The sequence below is a fragment of the Hirundo rustica genome, chromosome 3 (genome assembly GCF_015227805.2).
Source record: "Hirundo rustica isolate bHirRus1 chromosome 3, bHirRus1.pri.v3, whole genome shotgun sequence".
NCBI classification, from domain to species: Eukaryota; Metazoa; Chordata; class Aves; order Passeriformes; family Hirundinidae; genus Hirundo; species Hirundo rustica.
In genome coordinates, this window is record NC_053452.1 from 49,595,011 (window position 1) to 49,621,656 (window position 26,646).

The 26,646-nt window shown below is 38.8% G+C and overlaps 1 protein-coding gene across 1 annotated transcript in view; it reads right to left on the bottom strand.

The window, feature by feature from the left end:
* GRM1 (glutamate metabotropic receptor 1) overlaps positions 1–26,646 on the bottom strand; it is a 186,905-nt gene that overhangs the window by 64,151 nt on the left and 96,108 nt on the right. Inside the window, 1 exon segment of the mRNA XM_040058312.1 lies at positions 3,690–3,925. Coding sequence (XP_039914246.1) covers positions 3,690–3,925 — 236 coding nt within the window.

Sequence of the window (26,646 nt, forward strand, 5' to 3'; positions counted from 1 at the left end):
CAATCTGAAAAATGCAGAAAAGGCTGAGTTTTCTTATGAACTGAGACAAGTAGAGACTGGGTCTTGGGGCAGTACTTGAGGCTGTGTGCTAAGGGAACTTTCTGTCCGGTCCATCTTGAGTCAGATACTGTCTTAGTACCTTAAATTCAGAAACAGCCTATTTTGTTACAGTTAAAACACTCTGTTCTGTTCTGATTTTCATCTGAAGGGCATGAAGAATGGTGTGAATTTCTGAATGCCACTGTGTGTCAGGGGTCCATGCAGAGTTGTAGGACATGCTTTGTTTCCTACAGACTGTAGCAGCTACGTGGGATACATCACCAGTACCTTAGTGGCACAGACAATTTAAGAAGAACTTTGTACTGGAAGTGGTTTTGGCCTGCTAGATATCCAGGAAACACTAGGAGAATATCCATATACAAATGAGTGTTTTCTAGTGTGGTACATTGACTGTGGCATGTGCCAAAGGTAGTTTGACTAAAAAAAATCAAAGACCATGTATGGAAGAAAAGGAGAACATATTCTCTAACTGTCAGCAGATGACATCCAGTTGCTTCCTGGGAAATAGGGCCTCAGAATGTTGCTTTGCAAAACAAATGTCTTAATAACAAATGCTCTCCCACATTCTCATCCTTTCTCTCATCCTTTATTGTTGACTATGACATCATGGGGCATGGAAACTTTAGTCAGTTTGGGTCAAGTGTCCTGGTTATGCTCCCTCCTGGTGTCCTGCTCACTCCCAGCCTACCAGCCTTTGAAGGTGAGGCTATGGGGTGGGAGAGAGCTTTAATGTTGCGTGAACACTGCTCAGCAGTGCCCTAAAAATCTGGTGTGTTACCAATACATCTCTAGCCACCAATACAAAGTACAGCACTATGAGGGCTGCTGTGGGGAAAGTTAAGCCCATCTCAGCCAGATCCAATACATCTACATAAAATGAAATTTCTATACTTGAATCCTATTGAGGAAGAATATCTCCTGTAGCAGCTGGAGAAAGAGGGAAAGAGAGAGGGGTAGGGAAAGGCACTCCGTTACAAGAGGCACTTGGCTAAAACATTGCAAAGAATGAGTCAAAAATAGCTCCCACTCATTTGGCTGCCACCCAAGTTGGAAAAGTAAGTTGTTTAATTTTTGCAAGAAGGGATGATCCAAATGAGCAGTCTTTGTGGATTTCTTCTCCTCCCAAGAATTAGTTGCTATTACTACCTAGTTCTAGTAATCCAGACGAGCTATGCTGAAAATGTGGGAAACTGTGAGGCATCCTACAGCCTTCATGGTGTAAAGCACACTCTGACTTGCTTCCATCCAATAGTGATTAGAGCAGATATACTTTTTTTCCCCCCCAAAAATACGCATGTACATTCCAGGCTCAGTGTAATATGAGAATTTCTGAAGGACAAAAATCAGTCTTCTCAGAGACTGAATGAGGGAATTCCAGCGGTAATTCCTGTCATCAGAGAAGGGAGATTTCTAGGAACTAGCTTTCCCTTGCTTTGTAGAGAGTATGCAATCCCGAGCTAATGCTGACTCAACAGTTAGAGGGTGTGAGAAATTGTAGATGCAGCAGCTGTAACTGCTTGAGGAGAAGTCCTTGCCTATCCATGAATGATAAAAATTGAACCTCACATGCCAGTGGTAATTCGGAATAAATCACTCAGTAAACTGATTAGATTGTATATGAATAAATCATAATGGGCAAGAAGTAAGTGAAGATTCTCAAGAGATACAAATTTTGCTATTAATCTCCTTTTCAAAAGATAGATAGGTTCAAATATTGTGAATATTTTTTTAATAAAGTATTTGAAGAACAACATTGTCTTTTATTTTTTTTTCCTTCTGGCTGCTCCTAGGAAACCCCTTGCTGTGTAAATACAATTACACTATGCTTGACTACCACAACAACATTTGTACAGTGTTCACTTTTTCATGATATAGTTTCCTGAGATGTTAGTTCTCCAGACCTGGAAAATGAACTTCAGCAGTATTGCCTTTGATAATTTCTGTCTGTGTTAAAGTATGGGTGTGGTTTTTTCTCAGTAAGGACTAACAGTGCACTTCTGTAATACAAAAGAGGTCATGACCCATAACAACATCTCTTAATAATGTGCATGGACTCCTGGGGCCACAGGGGACTCCGCTTTTCCGTGATGCATGGCCCTACGTGCCTTTTCATAGGAATATTGAGGTAGGAGTAAAAGCTCTTAGTTATACTGGAGATAAGGCACTTGATGCCAGTACTGATTACTGATTATTTTCCTAGAGTGATATAGGAGTGGCAGGAGTACTTAAATTTGTAGTACCACAGAAAGTCAGATCACCTACTGGCACTTTTAATATGTTTCAAGTATTAGTGCTTATTGTTTATTGAGGATCATGGAATTTCTCCTTCAAATCTGTGTATGGAGATAATTTGTGAAGGAAGGGAGAGACAAGAGACTCCTTTTTTTTTAACAGAGAGTTTGTGAAAAGGCCTGCCTCCAAATCTGTGAGAGATAAAGAAGGCGGTTTCTTGGCACTGTCATACTAGACCTTGGAGAGAAAGCCTCCACCAAACAGCTTTGAAACTGCTTTAAAGTGACATTCTTAACCTTTCAGAAATATCAGATAAAGATAGGTGCACAGAAAGCTTTGGTGGTGCCAGACAGTCAGCAGTCAGATCTGTGTAGTTAAATAAAAATAAGTATAGTATTGCCCACAGATTTGCTGGGAACATGGAGATCTCTTGATTCTCTAGGTATGTCATTATTGGGAAAGATACCTTGTGGTGCTTCCCTTTGGTGACTTGAGACATGTATGGATTTTTTTAGTTGTGTGGGAGAAGCCTGAGAGTTATCAGTTGTACACCACCAAATTTAAGAGCTGATTGCTTTTCAGCAAAGCCTAAAAAGTATCATATATTATCACATATTTAGAGGTTCCATGCAAAAATGTACAGCTTTCTAGAGGAGGGAAAGGTGTCTGAATGCCTGACTTGACTATTAACTGTCAGAGTTTACCAATGTAGACAAATTCCCTTGCTATGAGGTAAGTTACTTCCATGTGTAAGATTTTTTTTTTATGTGAATGCTACATAGTAGAAACAAACTGTATATGTTTTAATGGGCTAAGAAAAAAAAAAAGTAAAGCAGATGACTGGCCAAGTTTGAGACTCATCAATTTTCCTTAAAATTGGTTTTCTGCTGTAATATTGTCTGTGAATTTCCTGATTCCTCAGTTGATCAGAAAAGCTGACTTTGATAAAAAAAAGTATAAATTTGTTCCTCTTTTTGTTAAAATTTCATGGCTCTTTATTTTTTACAAGCCATATTACAAACTTGGGCACTCAGCCTTAGCATTGCGCTAAAATATAAAAAGGGAGCAAATTACTCTATAACAGAGCAGAACTAAATTGAGAGGAGGCTGTGCAACAAGCACCAAATACACGCCACCAGAGCTGTGATTTTTATCTGTACAATTTGAGGTCACCATATTTCTTTGCACAAAACAAACAAAAATAAACAACAAAGATTTAATTAAAAACAAAATAGAAAACCCAAACCTACCCCCTCCCCCCCACCCCCTCCCCCCCCCCCCAAAAAAAAAAAAAATCCAATAAAACAACAACAAGAAAACCAGAACCAAGGAAAATTTTTTGCCAGAGCACAGATTCAAAAGCTGGAAAAGAATATTTAAAAGGTTTGATGAGTTACCAGTGCAATTCTTCTGGAAGTTGGGATTCTCTAGTGGGTGCCCTGGAATGCGGCACTGAAATCTGTGCTGCCAGAACTCGGGGAACCAGGGGTTGCGGGTGTTGGTGTCCAGACGCAGCTTCAGGTAGTAGTCATCAAATGCCAGCACCTCAGGAGACTGCAGTTTGATAGTAATGCCTCCATTTGCTTCGGGTTCGTAACCTTCAATGACTTCATCTCTGTCTGCCCAACCATCACTGAAAAGAGGCAAAAAACCACTTATTACACAGAGGCAGAAATCTTGTTTTGAAAAAAGCGACCAGCCAAAGGCAGGCCGGCACCCTTGGAAGGAATTAATTAATGGGGAATCTAAAGATGTAAAATTCAGGCAGAGAAAGCACAGTGATAGCGACTTGTAATGAGCAGTCTGACTGATTTCGTGCAGAGTTCTCATTAACTCATCCAGAATAATGAGGTTTTATCCTTGTCCTTCTGAAAGGTTATGTAGGCATAGCTTGTGCTGCGATGTCTCTGTGACTGAAGAGATTCTGCCTAATTTCTGCTGTCCTGCAAGAGGTGAAAACTGAGAAAATTATTGTTAATGAAAAGGAAAAAGAGCCAGGATCCTGGATGCTTTTCAAAATAGACCTCAGCGTGCATGGATCATACAGCTATAAGAGCAATTCAGATCAAATATGAAGTGAGAATTGCACTCTATTGGAAGAGAATGGAGTAAGGCTACTCGACCAAACTAAAAAGAAAACCACATGCTGTTCTCACGCTGCATGGGATTTGTGATAACATGCTTTTTTCCTCCTCCTCTTTATTTTTTTTCTTTTTCTTTTTCTTTTTTTTTTTTAATCAAGAAACAATGGCTTTCTACTTTACTTCCCTGTTTGTCCATATGAGATGCTTTTGAAAACCTGAAGATAAAACTCTTTTTTGACAACATTATTTCATGGAAAGCCTGTCTTAACAGGTTTGAACAAAGTCTGTTGGGCTTAGCATCTCAGCTTTAGTTTAGCTCTTTAGTTCTTTTTCTCCTTCTTAAGGAGTCTATTGATTTAGTGTCATTCTCCAGTTCTTATTAGCATCCCCTACAAACAATGCTTTTATAGTCTAATTTAAGTGCAAATATAAGTCAGCCATTGCTTAATTTTAAAATGCTGGGCATGTAATGAGAGAAATAGATTATTCTGGCACCTCAGATCTAGGTCTATTGCACTCAGAATCAAATCAACTGCACTGCTTCTGTGAATAGCAGACAGATGAAGCACTTCCAGCAGCAAAGAGCTCAGGATGAAAAATGCAATTCACCACTGAGAGAAGTCTCAGATTCACCCAAAACACGGTTGCATCCTGAATGCCAGACAGATTGAAAGAAGCCTTTTGCACACAGCCTTGAGAAGAGTGTTGTGGTGCAGACCATCACCAGCTGAGGGCATTTATAAGACCTTCAGCACAAGTGTGTCTGGGTCTCCACAAAAGAAAATATAGATGATTTGAAGTAGCAAGCTCTTTTAGAGTCCCGGTCGAACAGCTGTAAAGTGACAATGTACTGGACATGTGTTGAGTTTCTGGTCCTCAGCCACCAGACTAAACAACTGCATGGTTTAGTTGGCATTCACATTAACTGCTGCATCTCTGCTCTGAGCACCCAGAAAGAAAATGGCAGTTCTCCATGAAAAGACAGGAAAACTCATGTACTTAATTCTTTCCACATCTGAAACATAATGCAAACCTCTATTATGGAAGTTATTTGAGACATGGGGCATCAGGCAGGGCAGAGTAATCAATACATTCCTTTCAACCTAGTCTCAGGAACTCACAAATTTATATTTTAAGATGACTCTGCATGGCACCTTACAGGCAGGATTTCTTCTCTGTTTCCCCCTTTGCCAAGGCCTTTCAGTAGAACCACTCAAAATTTCTGAGTTTACAAACTGTTGACAAATATCTCTGTACAGCATGAGATACACGTGTGTGCATGCTGCATTTCAAATGCAGTATAAAAGCAAAGAGCTGGCTGAGATGCAAAGTGTAGGTCACACAAGGGAGACAGCGATTTTGGAAGGGTCCCAAAGGGATTCTCTCTGCCAAGACATACCTGGCAGAAGCTGCTGGTCACTTCTTGCAGCAGCCTGGGGTGCAGGTTACTCAGTGTCTTGCACCAGTGATACCCACCTGGCTCAACCTTGGCCTGACAGCTGCACTTGAACTGCCACAGAGGTGTACAGATTAAAAACCTACAATTTGTCCATCCCTGCTCCCTGCCCCAACAGACTGCCTGCAATCCTGGAGAGGGAAAGAAGCCATGGCTCAACAACTCCGCATCCCCCCACTCTGCGCTTGTCATATGCTGAGGACAAATAACAACATGTACCATGTGCCCCCAACTACTTCATGGCAGACTGTGGTCTAGACAATCCTGGTCTAGATAACCTTTCAAAGGTAAAACCATGAAAACTAACTTTCTGGATTTCACATAATTCAAGATGGAAATTTTCGCTAGAGGGAAAAAAAAGACACAGTATTTTTTTTTTTCTTCTGTGGGGGAAAAGTAAGAAAAAGATCACTCTTACAGCATGAATAATTAAGTCCTAAATGCATAATTACTTCATTATTTGTCACAATGTTTTTGGCTTTCAAATGGTAGACTCAAGCAGAAACATTACCGGGTCAAAAAATAAAGTAAATTGAGCCAATTTTTTACAAGACCTAATTGAAATTAGGTAGTTTCACTATTGCTTGGATTCCTACCAGCCAAAAAATACTTATTCATTTTTCCTCTCCCTTCCCCAATATGTTTAGCTTAGAAAATGGCCACATAAACTCTGAAGGCAAAACGGAGCAAATCTGCAAAACAAGAAAAAGTGTATTTTGAGTTCCCTGAGGGCAGCTCACTGAAAAGTCCCCCTAAAATGGAACAAAGATTGTCACCTAATGTTTCTTTGTCTCTTTCTGGCCCCAAATATTTTTTATTCTCTCTTCAACTTCCTCAAATTGTTAAATCTCTCTGATAAGTTTTATCTTCAGCAAAATGTCAAGAAATAGCACTGGAATCAGAAAAAAAAAAGGTCATAGGTGTTGAAGCTCATATAGGAGCTTTGCTCTACTTTCAGTAAAGTCAAGGAAGTGAAGAGGAGTCCTCTGGTTTCTTATGGGATCTGTGCCATCCTGCCAGCTGCAGGCTGACTGAACTGAAATTTGCCCTAGGTGGGATGTGCAGCCCTACCATCAGCTCTGGGAGGATTATTAGAGACCCCAAATCCTATTATAATATCTTTCTGGATTACCTTTTGCTGTTTATTTACTTAAAAAGGATTGTCTGGAAGCACTGCACCCCTGGTGTCGTATGAATAAATGGATATCGATCTAGAAAATGGTGGGGGAAAAAATGACATTTTTATTGCTGGGCAACAGCATGATACTGATGGTCAGATAACAGCGTAAATGTCAGTGACAGAATCACAAGACCAATAGCTGAGTCAACATAAAAATGAAATTTCATTTTTAAAAGGAAGCACACTATTCCTTTGTTGTCAGAACAAGTACATTCCACCTACTATCCTTCTTTCATCCTGCTGAATAGCAAGTAGCACCACACATAGCGCTTTTTGCTAGCCTCTCTTTCTGTGTGCCTTTACCACAGCTTTCAGGAGGCTGCCCAATATCCATTACCCAAACTGCCCTCCCTGGTAAGTGTCCATACGTGTGACAACCTAGCCTTGAAATGTGCTGGATATCTCGTGCAACTGTTGATCTGAAACTCTGTGAGGGAGTTTACAGTGTGCTGACAGAAACAGCGAGGGAGGGAAAAGCATGTGGGTGTCAAACTAGCAACCACTCTTTTTGCTCTTAGGAGAGAAAGAACAGCTTTTGTTATGGTTTTGTGGTGTTTATCACAGTCAAAACGGTCACTGAATACTCTGCAAGCTGCTCTTGGTCCAAGTCCCAGTCTGGTGGCTGACATTAATGATGCCAAATCCAAATTTCAATGTTCACTTGCAAAAAAAACAGGTGGAAAGGGAAAAGAGGATCAGAAGTCTTAGTTCTCACTATCACAAATGGAGTTTGAAGAAACAAAACTATTTTTCTTTTCAATAAGTTTTCTGTTAATATATGACAATGGACATCACTGAATTGTGGCTTAAGCATCTTGGCCTTCCTATATTCTATGAACTGCAGTCACATATATTCTTGTGACTGAAACACTGGGAGAAATGGAATGGATTTCCAATTTCCTCTCCTCTTCCAAACATGAATACTGTCAGCTGCTTTTCACAAGGGCTGATGAGACAACCAGCAATCAGCTTTTCTATTTTCGTCTCTTCAGGGCTTAACTCTTAAGTGAGGCAGCAGCAGCTCTGCTCTGCTTCTCAGCACAGTGCTCAGAGAGTTACTCATGCAGATGTTTTCCAAACAGGCAAACCCACAAAAGTAAACATGCTATTGTTTATGAGGACTGCTTTCCTTGTGATTAGTGTTGAGTTAGCATCCTTTCACAGGTAAAGAAAAAGAAACATGTTTGTTAATCATGGATACTGACTGGCAATTCGATCCCTGCACCCTTGAATTGTTCGATCGGACTGACCAAAGCTATAGAGTGCAATTGATTTAGAGTTCTCAGACTGGAGAGCTGCAACGCCCTTTGCATTAGCTGAGGTTTTGTTTTTTTAAGAAGTTTTCATTCATGATGAGGTATTTTCTTTTGCCCTGCACAAGTTACAAAAGAAAAGAAATTAAGAGCAAGAAGCCCTTTTAAATGCTAAATGAATTATTTCTGCAATAATCCTTCTGCCTACGGCAGATATTCTTGTCATTATAAAACCAAGTAAATTAATCATATTACCATGATTTCTATCTCTTTAATTTCAAGTGCTCAACCTTCACAGTGGCTCCCTGCAGATATCCCATTCAAACAGGGTAGCAGGGAACTAGGTGACCGAAACAGTGACACAGAAGGCTCAGAATCTACATTCTTGCCTTGCCTCCTTTCCACGAAACTAAAGACCATGTCAGTACACCTCCCTTGTCATGTTGATATACATCCCTGCAGAGCCCAGTGCTGAATGCCTTCTTGCCACACTCTCAAGGCTACCAGCTGGCTTGCTGTTTTGTCTTCTAATGCATTTAAGTATGAGGACAGCACCACTCAGAGAATGCAACATTCAATAAAGTGCCACGGCATTTTGTTAATGTGTTAATACATGTACTTCTAAAAACAATTACTATATGCTGGATTATATGAATATTTATTTTTTAAAAGGCTGGGCATTTTAATTTGAAAGTGTTTTTTGCAAAAGTATTTTTCTGTGTAGTAGTCAAACACTGCTTTTTTTAGAGGCTCAGACACACTGCTTATATAGAGGTATTTCAAAATGCTACAAAACCCAAAATCGTGTTAAGTAGCATTTAAATAATTGGTTATTGGGCTCTGGCAAATGCCAGTGCTCTCAATTTCCAGAGCTAGTCAGACGTGGAAGTCTGCAAATTTTACTTTTTCATTTTATAGAAGTCTTTTCTGACAGCACCCCACTGGAAAAGCCTGCACACATTCTCCTGTCTGCATGCTAGAGTTGTATAATTCCTCTTCTTTAATGGCAGAATGGATGAAAAATCAGAGCTCAGAACAAGGCCAACCCAAAAAGTGGCAGTGTGGCAAGTGGAATAATTTCATAGGCGGGGGAAAAAAAAAAAAAAAAAAAAAAAAAATCAATGTTGCTGCTTGCTATGATCACAGGTGGCAGAATCAGGCCCAGAGTTACTCATGAACAGCTCTGTAGCTGACTGCCCATCTGCTGCCTTCTGGGAGTAGAGTTTTTAAAGAATTCTTTATTTCACCAGCTTGATGTGAAGAAAAAACACAATTACCTTATTTGTGAAGGAGGACGGGTCTATTCTCTGGCAATAAGGAACACTACCAAAGACAGTCAGTGTCTGTGGAATACATGCATTAAACAGAACGTGCCATGTAAAGAAAATTGAGACTGTCCAATACTCACAAGTCAGCAACTCACAAAGTGACTTTCCTGCTTAGGCATATGCATTGTCAGTCAGTCCCAGCAGTCAGCAATGTCAGCTAAAGGTGCTGATCATTATTGCTAATGAATATGGTTGCAAACATGGGAAACAAAAGGCCATTTTTGCACTGACTCATTTAGCTAATTCACTAGAATTACACACTTGCACTGAAGGGTAGGAGAGCATTCTTTACTTGTCTGCCAGGAATTTTTAAAAAACGTACAAGTTTCACTTTTACCTGTGTTGTAAGTCCTAGTAATATTAGGAAAATAATCCCATGGCTACAGATAAGCCTGTATGTCACTGCTGGCAAGAGCAGGCTGAAAGGCTGTGCACTGTCAGTCTGTCACCTGAGGCCTGCTGACAACTGACTGACCTCCTCAAAACCAGAAGTATCAAGTTCACTAAATTTTCTCATCTGAAAGGAAAACAAACAGGTGATAATATACAATCATAGAATGGCTTGGGTTGTAAGGGACCTTAAAAGTCATCTAGAGTTCCAGCCCCCACTGCCATGGGCAGGGACATCTTTCACCAGACCAGGTTACTCAAAGCCGCATCCAGCCTGGCCTGGAACACTTCCAGGGATGGGGAACTCCCAGGTTCTCGGGGAAACCTGTTTCAGTGTCTCACCACCCTCACAATAAATAACTTCTTCCTAATAGCCTATCTAAACCCACCCTTTTTCAGTTTTAAACCATTCCTTCCCGTCCAGTCAGTACAAGCCCTTGTGAAAATTTTCTCTACATTTTCTTGTAGGCCCTCTTTAGGTGCTACAGGCTCTGGAGTCTTCCCCAGGTTTAATAACTCTCAGCCTGTCTTCACAGGAAAGGCACTCCATCCCTCTGATCAATTTGGTGGCTTCCTCTGAACTTGCTCCAACAGGTCCAAAACCTTCTGGGGACCCCAGGGTTGGACACAGTACTCCAGGTGGGGTGTCACAAAAGCAGAAAGCTGGAAAATCACCTCTTCTGATACAGGCCTCAAGATAGGCCAGTAGTTTGGCTCCTGCATGTATGGATGGAGATAGGCAGGAGTCATCACTTTCCCAAGCTCCCTGACTTTTTCAACCAGCCCAAGGTACTTTCTTGTACAAAATTCGCATCTGTTTCCTTTTCCTACAAACTGTGCTGGCAGCAAATGTATGCTGAATTCCTTCAGATTTCTCCAGTTTGCTCACCTCCATTGGCCAGTCTTGATAAAAATGAGCTGAAAGCTCATGGAATATCAGTTTTGCACATTGGAAGCATGAGAAGAAAACCACTTAAGCTCCTTCTGGGAAAGCTTTAGAAAGCTAAAACTAAAGACTGCTACCTTGACAATCTCACGCACACACAAGAGAAGGTACAAGAGGAGCATTTGGCGCCAGACTGTGCAGATTTTTAGACTGAGAGAGAACTCACACAACACTACTGTGGCACTGTGGGCTGTAAACCTCCCATGGACTATAGACTGAAGAGCATGTCAAGCCTGAGGCTGGTAATGTCTTGGGAGAGTCAGAGTGACTGAGGAAGAGACTGGTATGATTCACCAGTTAACCCTGCTCTGAGACAGCTCTGATTTCAGTTCTAATGTCCTGCAGGAGGTGCTATTTCCTGAGAAAAATTGAGATATGAAGTTTAAAAAGTTTAAAAATAATCCCAAGGCCACTTCCTGCAAGTGATTTGCCACATTTCTTGGTAAAATTTCTGTTCTTGTCAGGTTCTGCTTCATGACAATGTATACAATAATTTTCGCTTCTCGTTCATGATTACTGAAGGCTCACAGTCACAGTAGCACATTTGTTATTATATTTCACACAAACAAAAATGTTGGTAAGGGCTTGAAACTTTTATTTAGTCAATCAGGGGTTTTTTGGGTTTTTTTGAATGAATGACACTCTGTAAAGAACCTAAAGTTGGTAAATGATGGTTCACTATGTTTCAAATTATCACCATTCACTTCTGTGTGACTGTTCAAAGTTTTTGCACTGTTCATTTAAAAATGTAGATTATAACCTTGTGGACCATGATGGATTGTATTTTGCAAATATGTATTTACAAAGGTTTAATTATCATATGTGGTGCATACATTTACATGCAATTTGCATAATGTAATTTCACTGCCTATCATGCAGGAAATATCTTGGAGAGTCTTTACTGTGAATATTCTTGACACATTTGGCATTTTTAAATGTAGTTGCTGCTTTTATGCAGGTAAGGTTTTACCATTCTCAAGGGTGCACAACGTTGCATATCTTGGAAAATCAGCAACCATACATATATTTTCTGAGGCAATGGCTGATTTTTCAAAAGGGATGCACATGTTTTCAGCATAGACTGATGAGTGAATGAAATCCTTGCTCTGCATGTTTTAAATTCATAACAAGAGGCATCATGAAAGCTAAGTATCTTTTCCAAATGGAAGCGCGTGTATACAGAAGAATATCTAATTTTAAGCAAACACACACAAATAGGAAACTTTAATCTTAGCACTGTGCCTCATCTGAGGTGCTCCTGTTCTCCAATATCACAGAAATACAGAATCACAGAAAAAGCTGAATTGGAAGGGACCCACAAGGGTCATCAAAGTCCAAATCCTGGCCTTGCATAGGACACCCCAAGAGCCACACCCATGCCTGAGAACTTTGTCCAAATGCTTCTTGAGCTCTGTCAGGTTGGTGCTGCGACCACTTCCCTGGGGAACCTGTTCCAGAGCCCAAACACCATCTGGATGGAGAACCTTTTCCTGATATCCAACCCAAACCTCCCCTGACACAACTTCAGCCACATGCAATCAAATCCAAGATTTTGACCATCTTATTAAATACACAAAAATCTGAAAACAGAGAGGTTTAGCCTTGCATCTCTGTACCAGTTCCTGGGGATTCTTTGCTGCTGCTGCTTTACTTCGATATTTGTGCAAGAAGGCTCCACTAAATAATGAATATGGATAGTAAGGATGTGGTCATTCCTGCAATGAAGATCCCAACCATAATCTCTTTTCAAGATGGATAATTAGGAAGAAATATTCCTGCTGGTTCTTCCAACCTATCTGAAAGTTGGAGACTGAAGTCTTTTCTGTGCAACCATATAAAGGCATCAAGGGGAATACCTCTGCTCTGGCCAACTGCAATCTTGAGGCGGTTCTGAAGGACTGGGAAGAGAGATAACATATGGAGGGGAAACAGTCTGGAAATACATGGGAAGTATAAATACTGGAAAAAGATCAAGTAAACCCAAGACCCTCTTTGCTCCATGTCACTCCAGCAGATCTTACTGGATGCTTGGATATTAATTTTTTGCACTTATGAAAAGAATAAAGCATAGATGTCTTCCCTAACCACAAGCAGAAAAAGTGGAAGCATAGTTCCTTTCTTCCCTCCTTGCTTTGTTTTTTGAGGCCCTGCTGAGGAACAGGAAAATAGAGAAACATCTTAGCAGTCTTTAGATTTCTCCATGATGTTTGCTTACTTTCAGAAGATAATTCAAAGTTTCCCTTCAGGGTTTATTTTTTTTACCTGATTCCCTCAAGCCATTGCTTACTGTAACCATCTCATATTACAAGAGTTAAGAGAAATACACAGAATTTATAGGCCTTTTCCCAATAGAAATCAAATTTCAAATATGAAGACCTAAAAAGGAGTCCCATATCTTGCATTAGCTTGCCATTACAGGTTTGCATTTAAGCTTTTAAAACCACAAAAGGTTTCTGGAATGCCTTTTCCACACTCATGCTTGAAAACTGAGCCTTTACACACATATTTGTTTAGGAACTGCTTTTTTGCCTTGCTAGAACTTTAGTGAAGCAGTGTCTGCAGAGGAACTGACAGCTGTAGGTAAGAGCCCATTATCCTTTCCATACCAACACGTATTAAATGGGCTTTGAAAAACAGATCAAATAAAATGAAGAACAAAAGAAGTATGATTCAACCCATGATAAAATGACAAAACTCATTAAGATATTAATCAAGGTTATCATATATTAGAATATCTCCCCAAATGACTGTTTCTACCAAAAATATTTTAAACTTGTCCTTATCTGCTATTCTTTTTCAGGTTCTGTGCATAATTGAAAGTCCAGATTACTATGAATGTTTATGAATAATATAATTTCCACTCAAATATTTATAAGCCATTCATTTGAAATAACATATTGACATGGGAAATATCAAATTCATATTATGCTAGTGAGTCTCCTAAGCACCTAAACCATTCCAGTGAGAGAATCAAGTAATACTTTAAGGCTTGAATAAATAAGCACAGAATAAATAAAATTATTAAACTTCAATAACCTACTAGCACAGCATTGTATTTTGTCAGTAAAGAAAAGCTCATGAACTGCTAGGAAACGAAGAAACCAATGAATAATTTGAATAATGAATTCACCTGAAAATTAGCCAATCTTTTAGTGAACAATTGCTGAACATTAAACAGGTGTAATACCTTGAATTTTTTTTTATAATCCACTTTGTTCAGGCAATTCTATTATACTTGACCTGAGCAAATGTTAGAGAGCATTTGAAATGTATAAAAATGTTATTGATTTACCTTCTGCAATTACTCATGTCTTAAAGTTGTAAGTGTCTATTCCTGCAGCTACACACTTATGAAATGAGAAATTTAAGCACAGACCTATGCTTGTCTAAACCAAATTTAATTCAACCACCTGGCTAACCTCTACACCTCAGAGTTCCTGCTGTAGCAAGCAGAGCTAGAGTAGGACAGTAGCAGAGTTTTAGGCATTTAAGTCTCAGGTATCCAACCCATATCAAAACCAAAAAGGCCCTAATATAACTGGAAATTATCAGATATCTTTCTCAGAGGAACCACTGAAATGTTCCATCTTATTTAAATGTACTTATTAAAGAATAGATCACGAGTTTATCATTCAGATTGTTCAAGTGTTATTCTCTCCAGGTGTCATGCTGACATCACTGAGAAAGCTAGGTTGGCAGATACTCACTGAAATAAGGAAAAGGTTCACACGGGCTCCTGCTGGCATGCAGAACAATGTTATAATATTGCATCCCACAGTAACCTCATTTTGTAGCATGTGGGGCATGGAATAGCCATGGTGAGGTGCATACTTAAATGCTGAGTTTGCATGCAGCAATACCTGCCTACCCTCCTGACTATCTAGGGATCATGAAAAGCAGCTAGTAAAGCCCTTTTCCTTTTAAAAAAAATTATTAATATGCAGACTTACTCAAATGAAAACGTAAGTGAAGATTTACTAAAAGTGATAGGTTTCATTTTAAGTTATTTTAATCAGAAATGTATATTGAAGATTTTATGAAAAAAGAAATAAAACCCACCTATTTGTTATAAATATTAATAAAAATTGTGAACAGTTGTTTGTTTAGAAAGAGTAGAATGAATTGCCAAAATCTTGCTCACGCTAGATGTTTTTTTATAAGTGCTTGAAACATGCTTAAAATTGCAGGAGTAAAAGAGTTTAATATACTTTTTATATGGGTTTAATATACTTTTTATATGGTCAAGCCAAATGGAAATTAAGTAAATGTACATTGAGTAAACTACTGACATTTCATTAGACTAAATAAAATATAAAAATGCATCAAAGTCACAACTGAGAAGGCTTCCTTCTTCAAAGTGCCTAATTTACCAAATCGCCAAATTAATGCACAATATAATCAGATTAATTTCAAAATGGACAAAAAAATAATTTATCTTTGCTGGTTCTCTACTGGAGATTGAGAAGGCATCATTTTTCCTTCTAAATCCCAAGTTTCACATTAATTGGAAGATTTCTTCCAGGCATTATATTTGGATATCTTTTCTGATATACAATATTTTTCTGATGGAAACTTGTCTTAATGACCATCTGTCCCAAAAAATGATGGAGGCTTTGCTTCTGATGTAGAAGCTGTGTTTTTACCCTTTATTTATGCAGTCATGGAATAATTTAGGTTGGAAGAGATCCCTGGAGATCTTATAGCTTAGGAAGATATATGGTCCATGCAATCTCCCTTTAAGTAATTTGTCTCATTCCCATCATTTTCTTTGGATCATTAGAGTCATGTAACTCGGGAGACAACAAAGCTGCTACTATAAATTAAGTTTTACACTTTTACTTAGGAAGGTAAAACTTCTTTTATATTTCATTAATCTATTGACCCCAGAGCAACCAAAGTGTTCCTAGGATCAAATTCTATTAATTAATGATGATGCTACAACTTACTAATGGAAAACTGAAGCAAGTTTTTAAAAATAGGACCTGATTTTGTCTGGCCTTTGAACAAAGGCACAAGTGTGGAAGATTAACTTGACTTTCCTCCTACAAGATACAGTGAGAGAGAAGTCTTTCCTTTTCCTTTCGTGAATCTAGCCAGAGAAGAAGAATGTGCATGGAGAAACTGAGAGCACATACTGGTCAATTGCTTCATGCAGTATTGGGATATGCAAAGAAAACCTGACAGACAATGAGCAGAAACTTGCCTTGAGTAAAAATGTTGCATTTATGGACAAGAAAAGGTGTAAGAGTAAAACCCAAATGGAATCAACTAAAGCCTGCTGTCAGGATGCTGCGTGGACCAGCTACTCCCTGAGGGCTGGGGAGCTGGGAACTGAGGAGGAACCCCAGGCAGAGCAGGGCAGGGCTTTGTCCAGTTGTGCCTAGAGCCAGGTGCCATGGCCAGGTTCAGTGCCCGTTTTGTTTTCAGCTTTATGAATGATTTTTAAAATCTCTTGAATAGAGATGGGAAACATTGCCTTCTTAATGTTTCTGTCCCACAGGTACAACTGCTATAGTCATCACAAACATGCAACATGTCCAGACAGAAGAGAGAATGACCCTTGTGATAACAAAGTAGACCATTGCCATTTCCTGAAGGTAAGAAAGGAAAGGAAATTCAAAACCATGGATGACAAGTCTCCGGTGTTGTAGTTTCTTTTTACTCTATGGCTGAATGATATGCAAAGGGTTCAGAATCAATCTCAAAGAAAACACAGAATTCTACCTCTATCAACAAGCTCTGAAAACAATTTTTTAAAATCCATATTTATACTTGAAAATCAGAGAAAAAACAGTTATTTCTAGAGAAGCATTAAAAAAAAAAACCTCCAAAACAAAACAAACCAAAAAAAACCAACCCCCCCCAAACAAAAACAAACAAACAAAAAAACCCACCCCATACCAAAACTTGCTTATATTCATCATTGAAACACCAACAAAACCTACAGAATTTAAGGTTAAGTCACATGTAATTTAAAAGAAAAGAAACCAAAAAATACCCAAATGGAGCAACAAGAAGAAGAAAAACAAAACCCCAAACATAACAATGTGGGGGGGGAAAGGAAAGTAGCCTTTTCAATACAAATACTCTTGTAGGACAAATGTAAGAAGAAAAGTCTGAAACTTTGAATACAAGGACTGTTCCTCACAAAAAGGTAGAAGGGATAAAGGAAGAAAAATTGATGGAAGTGGAGAGAGACAGATAATGAGCTCTAGATTTTCTGAATTATGTCCTGTGAGCTGTAAGTAAAGGAAGATTGCACAGTTGGTACTACCTCAGGAGAAACCTGATTAAAAGCCAAACAAACAGAGTGCTTTCATCTGCTTCCTGCTGTCTTAGAAAAGACAAATGTTTGAATTTTCCAAGTCCCCTTTAACGTTCTACTGGTGGCCACCTTTGCTTAGTCCTATACCTTCCTCTACTTGATTTCTGGTGCATTAAAACTCCTTCTTTCCCATCCCAGTGGGGAATTTTGATGTGCCCAGTCAGGAGGAAGGGACACAAAGGACAGCCCTATAGAAGCCTGAGCCTTGAGGTACCAGGAATTCTACATGGAGCAAATTGCTTATCCCTCGTGAATACTACAGGGTTGATTCTGGATCCTCACCGTGGTCTGGTAACACCTACTTATCTGAGGGATACAAAAGGAAATAAATGAGACTGGTCAGGATTAATAAACTTCAGTCAGAGAAATAAAGGAATATGAGAGTAGTATCAAGGTCACTTCAATCATGGTGCTTTTCAGAAAGTCCATGGCAGGCAGTGGACACAATAGTTGGAAAAGAATGCAGATCTGTCAGTATTTTAAAGAAGAGTGTGTAAATACAGACATAGAAAACCATCAGCAAGAAAAAATTTTCAGAGTGAATTAAAACTAAGAGAGAAGGGAAAGAGGGAAAGGAAAAGTAGTAAATTCCTACATGATAGTTAATGTAATTTGAAATATAAATATTTCATAACCTATCCAATACATATTAGTCATATTTCCAGTTGTAGGAAAGGAAAAATGTTCAACCTAATGCCCCATTTGACAATATTTAGGAAACAATACTAATGGAAAGAAGAGGAAAAAAAAATGATACAGTATCTTAATGAAATAACATGCTATGTTTTTCCTTAAGAGGGAAGAAAAATATAAATATTCACCGAATTACCATTAACTAAAATAAAAAAAAAATTTACAAATTAGAGTAATATTTTTTAAAAATGTTTGCAGTGAACTTCTCGCTGCAGTTGTTATTGGGGGAAGAAGAAGGAGATGGGAGAGCTGTGCAGATGAGAAACCTACGCATCATCAATATAGCAACCACAGATAAAAACCAAAAGGGAATTTACATGAATGGGAGTGAACTCTATTTGCCAGTCAGTCCGTCAATCACCTGTTCTCAAAGTCTTCTTTGTTGTGATACAGGGCTGTGCACTCTGTCCTGGACAGTGACCCCCACTATGGCCCAGGGATCCTTTGCCACCCCACCCTTTCTCTTGCTCATCTGCTTGTCTGTTATTTCCCTGTTATTCTTCCTTTCTACACTGCACAACCTTCACCCTTTCACAGTGTCTAGACAATGGGACTTCATTCCATGAAAGCCTCCATATATTGCCACGATTTAAATGAATGGAGGAACATTAGACTTCTCAGCCAGTATTTTGTGTGTGAGAGGCAGTATCTCTGCATGGACAGCCAGTAACTGCACACTGAAAACTACATTTTAATCCCTACTGAAATAATACTAAGCAGAAGGATGCTGCATCAGTTAAAAAGAATTACCTGTGAAAGACTGGCATTGTGTTAGTGGGGACTACACAGTTTTGGCAGAGGAAGAACAGAACTACCTCTGGAAGTCTGACTCGGTACAAAAAATGAAATTACTACAAAAATGTAATTTGTTTCCCTCAGCATCAAGTTTAACTGTGCTACAAAGCACATAAACACCAATGAATACAAATGCATGTTTGTATTCTGAATAATAATTTCAAAAATATATATATATATACATCTGTTTAACAAAATTAGAGCTTCAGCATTTGTCATGGAGCTATTCGAATTGTCTAAAATATAAGTGGTAGAACACAATAACACTCTTACTGTGAATTCAATTATGACTTGGAAACTATATTTTTTCACAGAAAACAGAAGGGAAACGGCAGTAGAAGTAAAATATCACTCCCCAAAAAAGATACCATTCTGTCATATTCTGCTCATGTACACATACGTTATATATGTTATGTATGTGTACCATATAATTCAGACAGCCAAGAAAAGAGGAAAGCAATAAACAAATCTGGGGGAAAAAAAGTAATGCAATTAACAGACAATAAAAGTCATATTTACTATGTCCGTTTTTACTACATTGTTGGGGAAGTCTCTGCCTTAGGACTCAAAAGCTGTAGACATCAATGAATTCCAGTTTAGAACTGTGCTGTCTAATATCCAAAGAGAGAGAGCAGAGGAATGACTTTATTGTGTGCCTGTCTAATCAATGTCCAGAAATAGCAAGGATTATTTTTCAGGGCAGGTTTGACAGAGAAGTGTGTGATGGGAATAAGTTTAATAAGACAACTTCTTAAAGTGCTGCATCAGGAAATCCTTAGAGAAGCTCATACCAGTATTCATTTGACAGCCTTCTCTGTAAAAAAAAATATTTTTTCTCTTTAAAGAAAAGAAAAATAAAAGTCACAAAACTCAGTAAGGACAGATTCAATTTCCTCTTTTTTTTTTTTTTTTTCCCCATGAAATCACAAGTCTAATTTACCAGGCCTGGAGTTTTTTCTTATATTGAAACAGAAGGTCATTCAAAGCCAATGAGCCCATTCAACAATAATGGAAATAGATACTGCTGCTCCATTCTCCTCTCTGACACCACCTTTACCACATACCATCTCATCACCATAAACCAATTAACATTAGCGCACATTGGTCATTAGCTGCTTTGCAAAGAACTTTCTGTTTTCTCATTTATAAAGAGAAAAAAAACAATACAGAGAAAAATTACTTCTTTTTACTGCCTCAGAAAAAGAGGTGAGGAAAACTGCCTATCATACAAGTATAATTTATTCTGTGTCCCAAGCAAAACACAGTACCCAAAACCAAGATGCTTCATCCTCAGAAGTATTGTAGTGTTGAAGCATTTATTATTGACTGTTCACACCTTCAAGTAGGTTGTCCCTGTGATTTCTATACTACCAATAAACCAAATACCTGATGATCACAGGCTATACAATTGTAAAACATGTAAAAGTTAAGATATATTGCAATACACAGTATTTTCAGAGAGCCTTCATTGCTTACATATTTCATTAATTGGGGCTTTCTTTGAAATCATGAGTCAAGCAATTGCTTTATATTAAATGAAAATTAAGATTCCTGTGTTGATGCGTGCCTTCAGTAACTAAAATAGAACAATAAAACAAAATAATTAAAACAAACAAACAAACAAATAAAAGGCTGCTCTGTCCCACCCCTCTAAGGACAGTGAAGCATATTTAGTAAGATAAGTGCGCACATAACACTAGGGCTGGGAGAAACCATGGCGTTTCATTCCACAGTTTGCTCAAATTAATTTCCTAGAAAATCTATTTAAAAATACTGGAAAATTGTCATGCAAGCTATACCTGCTGCACAGTACTCCACTGACAATATAAAATCATTAGAAATCCATCTTAATTTAACTTAACATCCATCTTAACCCTTAGACTAGTCCTACAGGCTCATGACAGTTTTGTAGCCCAGAAAGATGGATACCAGCTACTCCTCAGTGTGCTACTAAACCCCTGATTATTCAACTTTTTAATGTCAGGTCTTTTGGGGCATGGATCTGAAACACCCACTGCTATCCTGACATTACAGAAAGAAAACAGCTTACAACATCCTGAGAATGTCTGGGATAATTATGGGTATAATGTCGGAGTTAAAAAAGAGTAAAATTATTTATTTTCCCAAATTGAAAAGAAAACAAAGGGTTTATTCTCTCTTGATTCAGAAAGTCTTGGAACCAAGAGTGCATCTGAGATCTGATATCTAAAATAAGATGCAAGAAAATAAAAGGAGATGGAAATATTATCAGTGACTGGGCTTACACTTCAGACTACTGGGACTTGCTCACTGCTGCATGACGGAAAGTTTATGCTGAAAATTTGCTTCTAGTTTCAAACTTCACATCTACATAGAATACATCCATAATTCTTTTCATCCCTCCCTTTTCACGCACTTGTCAGAATTTTATACATATAACAATCTTCTTGAGTATGCTTTCAAACTAATTTCTTTACATGCAAAACATAAATTTGAATCTTTCTTCTTCCTGTTTACATCCTTGGCATTATTTGCCTCTTTGTTCATTTCTATATTTGATTTTCTTCTCTTATATCAGCAGCTATATGTGCCATATCCTTCAATACTTTTTCCTGTGTGCCTCATCTTCGTTTGTCTTGAGAAAGATTTAAGCAGCAGCTAGTTTAGTGATTTTAAGCTCATGATTTCCTATCTTTATTCATGAGTTTACTTCCTTCCTGCTATTTATTTTTTATCATTGCAATCGTATAAGCTGCTCCGATTTTTCTTAACAAACCAGCTATCTCCTTTTATATATGTCATAATTTCTTTTCTTCACACATGATTCTTGTTTGGCTTACTATTATATCCTTCCACTTGGCAGAAAACAGGAATGCTCAACTAGCCAGGCTGAAAAAAATCATATTCTTCTTTATGCACAACACCTTAATGATATACATTGCTTATATACAATTTTGAAAAACTTGTTCTTGTAATTTATACTGCAAGTTCCTAGAAGAAAAAGAAAGAAAGATCTGTCTTCGGAATTTCAGTATATAACTTGAAATAATGTGAATCGGAAGCAGCACTTCTAATACATATCTGATTTAATCTTCAGGCATATGTATATTACTTACTACTTGACGGGATAAGAATCCTGAGCCCACAACAATTGTAGAAGCTTGCTTTCAGTAAGCAATTTTGTAAATCCCTTCTAGAATTGTTAGAATCTAACAATTTTCATATTGCTGTTTCTCTACATGGTTATGTATGTGTTTGAACACATATTCCTATGCACCTGTACTTAATGAAAAATATCAAAAACTGGCTACCTATTTACTGAAGGGCTTTTTTTGTTTGTTTTTTTTTTTTTACAGACCTCCTGTTCACCAGAGAGAGAGATCTCACTGCTCATCTCAGCTCTGCTCCTGTTAGCTTTCCCAATATCTGTCTCAGACTTGACATGGAGAACACCATGCTTCAACAAGAGCCAGCACACATGCCTCTCCCATGTTCAAATGGATTTGCTCTCATCTGGGATATGGAAAGAGGAACTACTGGACATTACTTCTGGCACTGCATCTCCAATACACAACATGCCACAGCCAAAGCTGCAGACTTTAACCCAGCTCAGTTCCCATCTCTGTCAACTCAAAATATACATTAAACTCTAACCACCAATGCAGAAGGGTCTGGTTTCATAGGAGAATGTGTAGGGAAAGATGAAAAAATTTGAACATTTGCATCTTAGAACTTTTGCATACCTGGTTGAAGAGGTATTGCACATGGAAACTGGGAGAAGACTACCTTAAATGCCTTGGGTTTGGGAATCCAGATCTTTGCTAGTGTTAAAGGCTTCAAAAATTATTTGGAATATTTCCGCTTCAGAACTTTGATGTCAAGAACCCATTAGGATAGTGCTGTGCTCAGAAAGAAACCCAAACCCTCTCACTCACAGTCCATTTCTCCTTCCTGAGAGAGAGAAAGCAAGCTGTGGGGTTTTGCAGAGCTGTTGGCTCCTTGGTATTTTCACAGCACTTAGGCAGTGCAGCCCAGAGATTAAGAGAAACCGAGAGGTCAGGAGGTAGTGGCAAAGGAGACAATCTTGGGCAAAGTGATTACCCAGATAAAGTCCATTCTTGTTTACCTTATCTCTGGCTCAGGGTTTGTGCCTGCATGCCTGGCTGTGGACAACACAGCCCCTTTATAAATGACAACAAAAATGGAGTACATCTGGATGTTCTGGCTTCTGTTGTGTGGCTGGCAAGGTGCGTCAGACCAAGTAAGCAGCAGCTGTGTGTGGTAGCTACCAAGATGTTATTAGGTCGTGGAAACACAGGGCACTGGTTACATTGGCCTCCTAAGACTGAGCGGTGGCATCTGCAGTTCTGATGAGGTTGGCTCTTAGGCAGATATGTGTGTAGAACAAGGTTAAATCAATGGAACTCCAATATATTATAGGACTAATTTACAGTGTCTTGTCAGTGTGTCTTTTGGAACATGTGTTAGTTATCTGATATGGCTTTTTTCTGGGTTATTCTTACATGTGTTTCCAAGCCTTGCCTGTGGCATACCAAGTCCCGCTGCTTTCCAAATTTTCACTTGTTCCCAAAGTCTGGGAAGATAACTTTAAAGGTGCTTGTACAGACCTTGTAACGGAACAGAATCTTTGGGTCAGTTTGTAACAGCAGAATATGAGGGGCACTCTAAACAACTGAATCAGAAGCAAAAATGCATCGTGGAAAGCTCAGTACAGTTGAGACCTTATAATGTGAAGCGAAAGTAGAAGACTGCAATTGAAACAAAAATTAAAACAATTCAATTAAAATCAGTGGGAACAAATATTTTAGCCCAAAATGTGCTGCAGCCAGCATGAGATGCAGAGGTTGTATGTCATGAAAGAGTCCAGAAAGCATAATGTAAGACACCAACTGTCCTTAATGGTATGTGTATAGAGGCCATAGGTCCTGTTGGTTTACAGATCTCTCAGCTGCAAACAGAAGCTCAACCATTTAGTTAACAACTGACAAGAGATATTAGAAACGGCCTCTCTAATACATACCACTAACAAGGAAAGAAAATCCACATTATCTGGTTTTGTTTCGATCTAAGGGAACTAAATAGATTGAAAAAAAAGTTCCACTAAGTGAGGCATTATTATTTCACTAACTTAAACGTATACCTGCTTTGCTTTTACAGATCTCCCCGGATAAGTGGAATTCAAGGCAAGCCACATTCGATGCACTCTACAGGAGGTAGTAGTTTCATGGGCTTCCTTTGACTTAGAATACATTCCTGACAATTTTCACTAAGTGCTACATATTTCTTGAAGGAACTGAATCTATTGAAATGCACAGAGATGATGTTCTGACTTTTGAGAGTACAGCAACAGAATATCACAAAAGACTAAAAAGTGCATTTGACAGGACTACGAAATAGGACCCAAATTATACAACAAATGTAAAGCTTCAGGCTCCAGAAATATTTGAAAGAAGACCTAGAGAAAGCAGTCAATTCCTAGGTATTCCAGACTTCAAAGATGAAAAGACAAATGAGTGTGCAAAGTGGGAGGGATGGCAAAAATCTGTGGGAAAATTCATGCCAAGCTTGACAGTCTCTATTAGTAGCTGTCAAGCACTTAGAAAGAAGAGTGCACAATGGCATTCAGGCTTGGACAGAGACTTTCAAAGTTACAGGGTTAATAAAGTTCCTATTCCTAAGTATTTTGATAATAGTATACAGACCTAGGCATTTTCAGATGTTTTGGAAAATTGCTGAAGGATAGGATGCTTACAGAATGGGCTGAATACAGGGCACTTATGATACCAGAATGTCCCTATGCTTTAGCAAAGGAAGAGGATAGGTGAAAGAAATTTTATATTCACTTAGAGAAAGTTGGCAATAGCAAGAACTAGTCATATAACACTGGTGCTCAGCAAAGTTGTCAATGGTTAAATATAACTGCAAAATAGGGTGAGGTTTTACCAATTGCAATTATACTTTTGAAAATATATAATGAACCTGAAACATACTGATAGAGACAAGATGAATTCTCACAAATAAAGATGTATTATTGCATATGGGAATAGTAACAACCAAATCTGCCTGAGAAACTATATTGCTGGACTATTATTTGTGTTGTTATAAGGCTACATGGAGAAATTTGTTCCAATTTTTACATGGGAAGAATTAAATCTGCATTTGCCAGATATGTCCTAGAGACTACTGGATCTCATCATGGTCTACCACCTTACAGGCAGAGCTGAATTATGGGTTTAATCATGTAACCTGTAAAATTCCAGACATCTTTAACTGAATAGGCTGGTGAAAAATGCTATTAGACAGATAAAGTGTTACTCACAAGCAAGGCTAGAAGAGATGTATTCTTACTTCTGGCAGATATGTGAGCACCATCTCCAGAATGGTCTACCACTAGCTGAAATTTAGCTTAACACAAAAATCAGGATAAGACCTCCTCAACTAGGAGGAAAATCGAAGACAAAACTGTGTCTGAATATAAAATGATACAATGATAATATGAATGGAGGTACTAGAATATTAAAGTTTTGGAAGCCTGGAGTTACAGACTGCATAACTCCAGGCTTCCAAAACTCTAATATTCAGTATCTAGAATGTGTGCATAATGACATTTTATGGATGCAAGGGGATAGTGACTTGCAGAACTGTGCTGTGTTAATCTTATACAAACTTGGGAGCATATTTTATGGGAAGCTTGAAGCCATTACAACATTTTTCTGATTTAAAAAATTGCACCAGGTAAAACATTGCCAGCCAGTCAAGGGAGGTGATTGTAGCACTCTACTCTGGATTTGTGTGGTTTCACCTTGAGTCCTGGAGGCACTTTTGGCACCTAAATATAAGAAAGACATAGAACTATTAGAGAGTGTCAAAAAGTGGGCCACAAGAATGGCGAAGGGTTTGGAGGTTAAGCCGTATGTGAAGTGGCTGACGTCGCTTGGTCTGCTCAGCCAAGGAGGAGACTAAGGACAGACTTCATTGTAATTACAACTTCCTCATGAGGGAAGACGAGGGGCAGACACCGATCTCTTCTCTGTGGTGACCAGTGACAAGGACCAAAGGAATGGCCTGAAGCTGTGTCATGGAAGTTTTAGGCTGGCTATCAGGAAAAGGTTCTTCACCCAGAGGGTGGTTGGGCACTTGAACAGGCTCCTCGGGGAAGTGGTCACAGCACCAAAACTGACAGAGTTCAAGAAATGTTTCAACCATGCCCTCAGGTACATGGTGTGACTCTTGGGGATGGTCGTGTACAGGGCCACGAGTGGGATGTGGGAAGCCTTGTGGATCCCTTCCAACTCAGCATATTCTGTGTCTGTGTAACAGTGGCGAGGGAGAAGAGGTGAGAGAAACCCCTTTTCCCTGAAAGCAAAGTGGAAGCAGAATTGTTCAAAGATCTAAAGGATTGCAGAATGGTGGAAAATGAATCAAACTCAGTGCTCTTAGAAGACCAATGAGAATATGTAGGTGTGCTGGATTGAAAGCAAAACCAGTGAGAGACTCCAAGTCAGAAAAAACAATTTAATAGAAGAGAAAAAAAGGTAAAATAAAATAAATGCACTGACAGAGTCAGACTAGAACCCAATACCCCTGTGGTGGTGGTGGTAGCAGTCCAGATGAAGAGGTCTTGTGGAAGCAGTGATCCCATAGAAAGGTCTGGTAGTTCTTGTCCTCTGGGAATCCAGTTGGTAAAGCAGTCTGTGCTGTCCCAAATCCCAGATTATATCCAGGTGGGAATGCTTGGCTCCTCCTCCTGGGCAGAGCATCTCACAATGGGCTGATATCATTTTATCAGTCTTGTAATGGGTCCTTGATTGCCCATTAAACAGAGATAGCTCCTGGAGGGAGTTATCCATGAGTCATGCAGCAGGGCATTGATGGGCCATTAACAGAAGATAGTCTGGAGGGAG